The sequence below is a fragment of the Heloderma suspectum genome, chromosome 6 (assembly GCF_057233095.1).
Source record: "Heloderma suspectum isolate Gila_16-S chromosome 6, 16-S_ref, whole genome shotgun sequence".
Lineage (NCBI taxonomy): Eukaryota > Metazoa > Chordata > Lepidosauria > Squamata > Helodermatidae > Heloderma > Heloderma suspectum.
In genome coordinates this window covers 93,053,058-93,062,622 of record NC_139463.1, presented here as the reverse complement: position 1 = coordinate 93,062,622, position 9,565 = coordinate 93,053,058, and the positions used below count along the sequence as shown (strand labels likewise).

Here is a 9,565-nt window from a genome sequence, read left to right as displayed (position 1 = left end):
GCTGTGCACTTGTGTGGCGAAGGGAATGCAATCATCATTAGAAAAAATAAGAAGCCAACACTGCATGGGCAGCATGTGATTAGGGATGTTCGAGAAATCCTCCATGGACCCCAATGAGGCCAGATTGTATCGAATCCAGCCCCCCGAAGTCTGTGGAGGATTGGATCTCCTACCTCTGCCTCTATCGCGAAGTCCTTGCTGGCAGATCATGCCTGCCGCCGGCTCCGAAGCCCCAGTGATACAGCCGCCATCGCCATATCGCTGGCTGGACTGATGAACTGCGGACACAAATGGTGTCCGCTACGCCATTTGCGTCCCTGCTCTTTTGCAAATGTCATATTACAGTTCGTCAGTCCAGCCAGTGATACGGCAATGGCAGCCGTATTACTGGGGTTTGGAGCTGGCCAGCGGCTCCATGGAATCACCATGGACCGGAGCCGGCTGGCGAGGATTCCAGGGGGAGGAATGGATCACCTCCCCACCCCGGCGGACCCCCAGGGGATGGCAAGGTAAGGGATTTGTACATCCCTAGATGTGATTCATAGCACTGATCATCCAGTATTCATGTTTCCAAGGAAAAAAAATCATTAATCAAACAATGACAGTTTTGCCACAGCATGGGAGAGTGCACAGCAGGAAAGTAAGATATATGCCAACACAGTAAATGGATTACAGCAGGCCACAACTGTTTGTTCACTACAGCTGAAACCACGTTGGGTGCCATATCAGGCAAGAATCCAGTCGGAGTGCTGACTGAGACAGTTATCCAGCTGTCTTGCTTGCGAAACACATCAAGGGACCGAAGCCAAATTCAGGTCCACCACAATGCAGACCAATAATCATCACTGCCAACCTGCATGGGAGGTGGACATGAAAGCCCCTAATCTAGGCTAGTCCTTGAAGTGACACCCTGAGCAGAGGCACCACCAGAGTCTGACCATGGGTTGCAGATCTGTGACCCTATGGTCCCAGGGAGCCCCAACGCCCCCTGACAATCTGTGCTGTGGGTGGGGTGGCGTCAGCAGTGCCGGTGATGATGGTGGGTCCTCCTCCTGCCAAGCTGCTGCTGAAGAATCTGGTTGAGTCTGAAGCACCGAGATGCAACATCTTAAAGTCTCCAGCATTACTAAGTTCGAGCAGCACATCAGTCGCTGCCTTTGGGAGGACACAGCCAATGAAGGTGCAGGAGAAGCAAAAAGCCCACCCCTTCAATGCTCATTGGCTGTGTAGACACAAGCCTAGTCTCTGATTGATTCAGCTCCAGCAAAGGAGAGAAATACATGTATTTGAAGATGGATGCCATGGGCATGCAGTCTTGGCTGGCAGCCAGCACCACAGCACCTTCTCTTGACACCAGGCTGGGAGGAGGGCGAGCTGGTGCCACTGCCTCCCCATGTATTTTCCTTAAAAGGAGCAGCACTGTCTGGGTGGAGAGGAAGCACCTTGCTTGGAGCCCTCAGACCTGGTGGTGCCCCCAAGGGAATCTCACAGTCAGAAGCAGGGCACCAACCTTGGTTACCATTGCTGTGGATTTCGCCAAATGCCTTGTGCATCTTCCAAAGAGTTGTGTCTAGGACGTAGGACACTGTAAAGGAGCAACCCCATTCAGAATATATCTACAGCAAGGACAACCCCCTCACCTCCATTTTTTTATGCCTATCACCAGTGTGGGCAAGAATCCTTCCCAGCACTTCAACCATGGATGTGAGAACCCATCCCAGCTCATGTTCTCTGGGTGTGTGCAGAAAGAGGCCCCAGCTTGCCGCCTCAGACTCCCACTCAGGCCACCCATGAGCTAGGTGAGTTGCCCAGACTCACCGTGATCCTGTCTGGCAAGTGCCCACATTTTTCCCACCTTTTTGGGTGCACAAAAAGGAGGTAAAAAAAAGTGCATATTTAAATATGCACAGTTTGCAGGCCAGGAAAGTTTAATAAGCGCAATATTAGAGGCATTATAATGCCTCTACTATTGCACACATTAAGCTTTCCTGGCCCCAAATGGTGCATACTTAAATATGCGCATTCTTTTTCCTTCCTTTTTGTGCACACAATAAAGGCAAGAAAATGGCAGGCACTCACCAGACAGGATTGTGGTGACTCCTGGAGAACGCGAGCAGGGTGCTAGCAGGAGTGGGGGAGGGCGACAGACTCCCAGACCCAGTCAGGCACCCGCAACATCGGGGCTTCAACTAGGGGCTAACCTACGAATGTGATGGGTGCTGCACTGCAAAGGCAGGGGGTAGGGAAGGCAAAGGTAGCACTTGTCAATGGCCTGTCATGACTCACTTCTTCTCTCTGAAGTGTCAGTCTAGAGGGAGACTTTCCACCTCTGTTCTGCTCCGAAGTCCGGCCCTGGAGAAGCCAGCTGGCAAACTTGATTCGTTCTCCAGAGCGCAGGACCTGAGGTGTGGCTGAGTGGTGGACCAGCTCAGATCACCACCTTCCTGTGGAAGGAAGACAGACACAAAATGGGACCCATGGCAAGTGCGTGTGAGCATGCGTGCGTGCATGTTTATCAGTGCAAAATATTCCTTTCCTTCTTTTTGGCTTCCCTTTGAAATGTGCATGTTTTCCTTTTCTATCTAGCTTCACCATTTTCTGAAACATGTTTCATTTAACAACAGTGCTGGGGACACGGTTTCATTTAAGGAAAATGGGGAAGTAGTTGGAGAATTCGATATTATCAACTGGGTCACATTCCCCAATCAATCTTTCATTAGAGTGAAAGTTGGAAGGATGGATCCCCAGGCTCCAACAGATCAAGCACTGACGATTCATGAAAATGACATTGTATGGCACAGCTCATTTAACCAGGTAGGACTTCAGTGCAGAAGTCTTAGGAATCATACCAAGGTCAGTATTATTTATTATTATTGTTCTGTTTATTACATTTCTATCCCACCTTTTTTCCCCATTAAAGAACCTGAGGCAGGATACATTATCCTCTTCTCCATTTTAGCCTCCCAACAGCAACTCTGGGAGGTAGGGTGGGCTGAGAGTCAGTGACTGGCCCAAAGTCACCCAGTGAGCTTCCATAGCTGAGTGGGGACTAGTGGGGACCAGAGCACAGATCTCCTGGCTCCCAGTCCAAAACTCTAGCCACAACACCACACTGGCTCTCAGTAAGTGGGTGATGACTTTGAGGGATGTTGTCTCTTTTGAAATGATACATAGAAAACTTTTATACTGAAAACCACAGTGAATGACATCTCTGCCCTGCCCCCCCCCCGTGTGTGTGTCCATGGGTTCCAACCATTATCTACAGTGACACACTGAATCTCAAGTCTAGCTTATTTGTCCAACTCTTGCATTAGAGACCTCAAAATAATAGCTCTGTCTCTGTGAGGGAAATGATGTGTAGTGCAACCAAACATCTGCAAGTGTACACACTATGAATCTTTCTTTCTTTCACTTTAAATCTCCTGGAGTCTGTGTTCTTCACAGGAGCCATAATGCCTCGTATCATTAGTGAGTATGGCATGCAAAATTTGATCCCTGATATCATGCAATGCTAGACTTAGCATAAACACAATGGATGCCATTGCTTTTGCTCTATTTGCCATAGGGATGGTGAAGAATTCCACTGCGGACCCAAATGAGGCTGGATTCAAAACAATCTGACCTCCAGAGTCCGCGGCGGAATAGATGACTGACCTCCGCCTCCCTCTGGAATCCTCAGGAGCCGGCTCCATATCACTGGCGATATGGTAATGGCAGCTAACAATACCGTATTGCTGAGGAATGAATACAGCCGCAAATCATAGACTCATAGAATCATAGAATGCTGTAGTGGACGCCACTTGCAGCTGTACAGCCCTTAGTTTAACCTAAATGCAGCTGTAAATGGCTGCATTTGCGGCTGTATTCATTCCTCAGGAATATGGTAATGGTGGCCACCATTACTGTATCGCCATGCACCAGTGATACGGAGCTGGAATGTGGCTCCACGGAATCACTGCGGAGAAGAGCCGGCTCCTGAGGTTTCCAGGGGGAGGATGGATCGCCTCCCGCCATGGGCTGATTCCCCATGGACCGGAATGTAGGGAATCCGCCCATCCCTAATTTGCCACTTTTAAAAGACTGCTCACCATGCTTAGGAAACAAGCAACCATTTTGGTATACCATAGTACTGGGCAACTTGCAGTATGTTTCGGTAATTTGGGAAGAATTTGTTTTGTAAAAAAGGAATAAATAAATACATACATTTTCCTGAACTCTCCGAATTCCAGTCCCATGCTTCTGAAGATTAACATTCTCCTCTTTCAATTGAGGGAATAGGCCCAACCCCTTTCAATGTGCAATGACAAGTGTCACCCTGGTTATCAGAAGAAAAAGAAGGAGGGGGAGCCATTCTGCTGCTACGACTGCATTCCATGTCAGGAAGGGAAGATATCGGATAAGCATGGTGAGAGTTGTAGCATGCAGAGATGTGAACCAAATGAGGAATTGGAGAACCAGGGATGCTCGAGCTCACTCAGAGATTCTGAACTTAATTTCCAAATGTGGTTTGGCTTCTTCCCATTTTTGTTTGTGGCCTGTGTTTCAGTTTGTTTGAATGGGGAAAGTGCCCACTCGTCTAGTCTTGGGCATTTTTTAAAGTTGTGTATTCTTAACAGAGAAAATGTTCCAAATGTGAATAGAATTGTGTGAGTCTGAGAACATTTTTGGAGAACATGCAGTCCCATTCATGTTTGTTGTTGTAAATATGGCACTTTGGAGTGATTTGAGAACTGAACTGAAATTCTAATAATCCCCATAACATATTGCTTTTACTTCAGAGAAGGTTCTATGCATGTGTGGAGTTCAGTGGGGCCTTACTTTTGCATTGAAATCTGATTTATAATTCTCTAGAGTGTGTTTGTGTGTGAGAGTGTGTGCGCACACGCGTGTGTGTGCGCATGTGTAGATGACATCTGTCTGTCTTAAGGGAATTGTATGACAGAAGTAGGGCACCACAATTCTTTGCCCAGTGAGAGACTGCCTGCTGTTCCATGTTGATAAAGACGATGAAGCCATACGATTGGCATAAGATTGGTCAAAATCCCCCGATATCAGGACACATGATTGTTTTAACCCTAACACACATAAAGAATGCAGAAGTGAGTCAAGGGAATAATCATATATAATGCTAACCACACAAGAATCCATCACCTCAACTGTCATGGTAAAACTAGGTGGTTGTACAACACAATGATGCCACATCTGTTGGGAAATAAGAAGCTCACCACACAATAACCAAGGCACAAGAAAGGATAGGAGATATATATATATATATATGTGATATAGATAGGTGACAGGTAGATGGATGGATGGATGGATGGATGGATGAATGGATGATTCTGGGAAGCAGCAATGTTCAAGCAGGACACATAGGGCTCCTAGGTGAAGTTCATGCCAAAATGGTTAATTCATCACCCTTGAGAGCACATATACCCTGTGGAATCAATACCTGAAAAAGGTTCTGTGCTCTCATCATGTATCAGTGTTAGGGTCAACTATTCCCAAAGATAAACACAACATATAATATCTGTTCAAGAGAAGGTAATAAGATCTTTCTGGATTTATTCCTTATTATAATTGCTTTATTAGAAATGAAATAAACACAATCTTTACGTAGGTTTACAATATGGTACCTTCTATGATTGATACCACATTCTTCCCCCCACCCTTTTTTAGACATAGATGACTGTTTTCCATGTCCAGCTGACCAGTATCCAAATAAAGAGAAAAACGTATGTATTCCGAAGATCGTAACCTTCTTGACTTATGAAGAACCTTTGGGGACCAGTTTAGCCATTGGTGCTCTTTTCTTTTCTTTGATCACCCTTCTGGTGCTAGGGACATTTATGAAACACCACAACACTGCTATTGTCAAGGCCAACAACAGGAACATCACCTACATTCTCCTTCTCTCCCTCCAGCTTTGCTTCCTTTGCGCAATGCTATTCATTGGCCAACCACAGACGTTGACGTGTCTTCTTCGTCAAACTATTTTTGGCATCATCTTCTCAGTGGCGCTTTCTTCTGTGTTGGCAAAAGCCATCACCGTGGTTCTGGCTTTCCTAGCCACCAAACCAGGATCGAGAATGAGGAAGTGGGTGGGGAAAGGCCTGGCCAACTCCATTGTTCTTTCCTGCTCCCTTATTCAAGTAGGCCTCTGTACTGGGTGGTTGACAACTTCTCCTCCATTCCCAGATGTCGACATGCACTCAGGAACAGATGAAATTATCTTAGAATGCAATGAGGGCTCTGTGACCATGTTTTACTGTGTCCTGGGCTACATGGGCTTCTTGGGCCTTGCCAGCTTCTCTGTGGCTTTCCTCTCCAGGAAGTTACCCGATACTTTCAATGAAGCCAAGTCTATTACTTTCAGCATGTTGGTCTTTTGCAGTGTTTGGTTAACCTTTGTCCCAGCCTACCTGAGTACCAAGGGAAAATACATGGTAGCTGTGGAAATCTTCTCAATCTTCGCTTCCAGCGCTGGGTTGCTGAGCTGCATCTTTTTCCCCAAGTGGTACATTATTGTCCTGAAGTCTGAGCTGAACAAGAGGGAACACCTGATGAGGAGAAATGATTTGAGAAAGTAGGGGTGCAATTCTATTGATGTTTGGACAGAAAAAAATACTACAAATCCCAGCTCATGCAGATAATTGGTTTGGGAAAGTAAGAGTCCATCCTTGATCATTCCAAACTCTTCTCACAGTTTAAAAATGCATCGACTTTTAGTTTGGTTGCACCAAGTGATGCTTAAGGAATAAGAAGTGTCAGAAACAAACCCAGTGTCATCGGGCTTCAAATATTGGTGGCCAATGGACAAGAATAGTTTAATTTCTGCTCTGGAACATAACCAAAAGATTGCATTTTTGAGAATATAAGTGTTGCTACCAATGACTGAATTTTAGTTATTTATCTAAGAGGCATTTCTCTGTGCATATTCTTACAGTTCGAACTTCTTTCAAGCCAATTGAGCTTAACAGGAACCTTCTCTCTGTTTAAGTTCACCCTCCCAAAATACTGGGTAGTTGAACTGATAAAATCAGTGAGTAATGAGTAACCTTAGGCATATTCCTCATTAGTTTGGGGTAATAATTGGAGTAATGTCATGCATCAGAATAACTTTGCTGTATAGAATAGGAGACCGTGACTTTTATAATAAACATGCACTATTTATTATTCATTTGTGCTTCTTTTTAATATACTGGGGGGGGGGGATTCTGATGAAGAGCTGTTGACCTGAAAGGAAAAGTCTAGGGGTGGGGGAAGTTCAATGGTAGGTGGATCCTGTTCTTATGGTGAGCAGATCCGGAGCCAAAAGTGGGAGGGATGCACCATTGCGAGAGGAGATGGGTTAAAGAAGACAACAAAGTTTGGGTTGAAAATTGGGCCGCATTTATTGAAAATATCTGCAAAGGTATACCTAGGATGGGCACCTGAATGTGTCAGCTACTAGTTGGCACTTCTTGGGTGAAAACACACCCAGCCTCCGGGCTGCCCCTTCTGAGGTAGACCTTCCCCTGTCACTCCCGCCCGGTGCTGCACAACACCTTGGTGAATGAGGAGGGTTGGTCTCCCAGGCAACCCTCATCCCCCAGCTGAGCCCCACAACCCATTCGGGGGGCCTCTGGGGTCACCTGTCACCATAAGGTGCCTCTGCATACACACCATCCCTAATCTCTTTCAGGTTGTGCCTGTCCTAGCCATCACAGGAGTCACAAGCCTATTGCTTGTGAAACTGACCCGACCTGCAAAGAAGGACTTCCCGCAGGCCCCTTTGCAGATCAGAGAGAAATATGTTGTTACCTGTGTTAGACAGGTGGACACCGTCCTGCCTGCAGAGCTCCCTCCTTGTCCACAGAATTTCCTGGTGGGCGATGAACCCATCGCCATGTTCCAATAGCCCCCGTGCCAATTCTCTGTTCACCTTCTGACATGCCCGTTCCATGACAGCGTTACTCTGTGCCCTCCAATTGATTCTCAGGAGCATCGAGGACCACAATATGGTCACCTCCAGCCAACGATTCTGGACCACCTGCAAGTTGACCAATGCCTGCTCGACCAAGCCCTTTCCCAGCTTGCAGCCCAGGTCGTTCCTTCCCAGGTGCAGCACCAGGACCTGTGGAGGAAGACTGACCAAACCTAGATGAAACATGGTGGGAAGGAGGGAGTCCCACCACATACCCTGCCTGCCAAGCCACTGTATCGACACCTGTTGGGGAAACTGCAGCTGGGATCTGAACGCCGACGAAGAAGCCTTTCCAGCAGCCCAAAACACCATACTGTGCCCACAAATGAGCACCCATACCGCTGTCAGTCGAATCCGATCTAAAGAATAAAACATTGGGGAAGGCGAAGAAAAGAATTATGAAGTAGCAGACAAATCGCTAGGGATGTACGAAAGCGACTTACCTGTTCGTGGATTATGTTTATGGTGGGGGGGAGGCATTCTGTCCCTCCCCCCGGAATCCTCGCCGGGGGGGAGGCGCTCCGTTCCTCCCTCCAGAACCCTTGAATGGCCGGCTGTGCTACGCGGCATCTCCGCGGAGCAGCCGGGCAGGCCCAGCCAGGCCAGAGCCGTCCGGAGCCGGATTTCCGGCCGTGGAGGGCTCTGGGTTAAAAAACAAAACAAAACCGCGTACACAAATGGCGGTGGCTATGGCCGCCGCCATTTGCGTTCCTTCTTTTTGCTGTCTTAATCTACATAAATATGTAGGTATATGATGATGGCAAAAATAAAGGGGAACACAAATAGCATAGCGGGCGCTATTTGCGTCCCTTTTTCATTCACTGTTTTAGCCTACGTAAAAAATAGCGTTGCCCTTATTTTCGCCGTAGTCTACGTAAATGTTTTCATAGACTACACGTGCCAAAATAAGGAACGCAAATGGGCGCCGCCATTTGCGTACGCCCTTTTTTTTAAAAAAAAAAAGTCAGCCGTGATAGGCTACGTAAAGATTTACGTAGCCTATCACGTCTGATTGCAGGGACGCAAACGATGGCGGCTACGGCTGCCGCCATTTGCGTCCTGGCAAGAGACAAAGTTCGCGGCCGGAGGGACGGGGCGCCTCCTCCCCGGCCAGAATTTCGGCGGGGAGGGATGGGGTGCCTCCCCCCCAGCCAGAATTTCGTCAGGGAGGGATGGGGCGCCTCCCCCCCGGCCAGAATTTCGGGGGGAGGGACGGAGCGCCTCCCTCCCACTGTGAAGCAAGACTCGGGATCAGGTAAGGGACTTTCGTCCATCCCTAGTTTATCATTAAACTTAAAGCAAACAAATTGCAACTAAAGGTATTTACACAATAGAGGTGAGTGATACAAAAGGCATTAAAAGAAAATGAAAGTGGCAAAATACAGGTTCCTTTACCCTAGCTGTCCTTAGATTTTTCTAGGCTGCTTCTTCCTGCTCCCTCTTCAGACTCTGCTCTCACTTCAGGCTCTGGCTGTCTCTGCAATTAGTGGCTCTCCTGCTCTCATTGTATACCCTCCTCCTCAAAACCAAAAGTACTGCTTCAAACCTGAAGGAATGAAAGTTAAGTTGAGAAATTAAACTGACACTTAACTGGAGAAATGT

The 9,565-nt window shown here is 47.3% G+C and overlaps 1 protein-coding gene across 1 annotated transcript; it reads left to right on the top strand.

The window, feature by feature from the left end:
• Positions 1 to 4,293: 4,293 nt before the first annotated feature.
• On the top strand, positions 4,294 to 6,587 carry LOC146341851 (vomeronasal type-2 receptor 26-like). The gene is made up of 2 exons (XM_084807065.1): positions 4,294 to 4,405; positions 5,677 to 6,587. The coding sequence occupies exons 1-2, from the start codon at positions 4,294 to 4,296 to the stop codon at positions 6,585 to 6,587; spliced, it is 1,023 nt and encodes a 340-aa protein (XP_084663191.1).
• Positions 6,588 to 9,565: the final 2,978 nt, after the last annotated feature.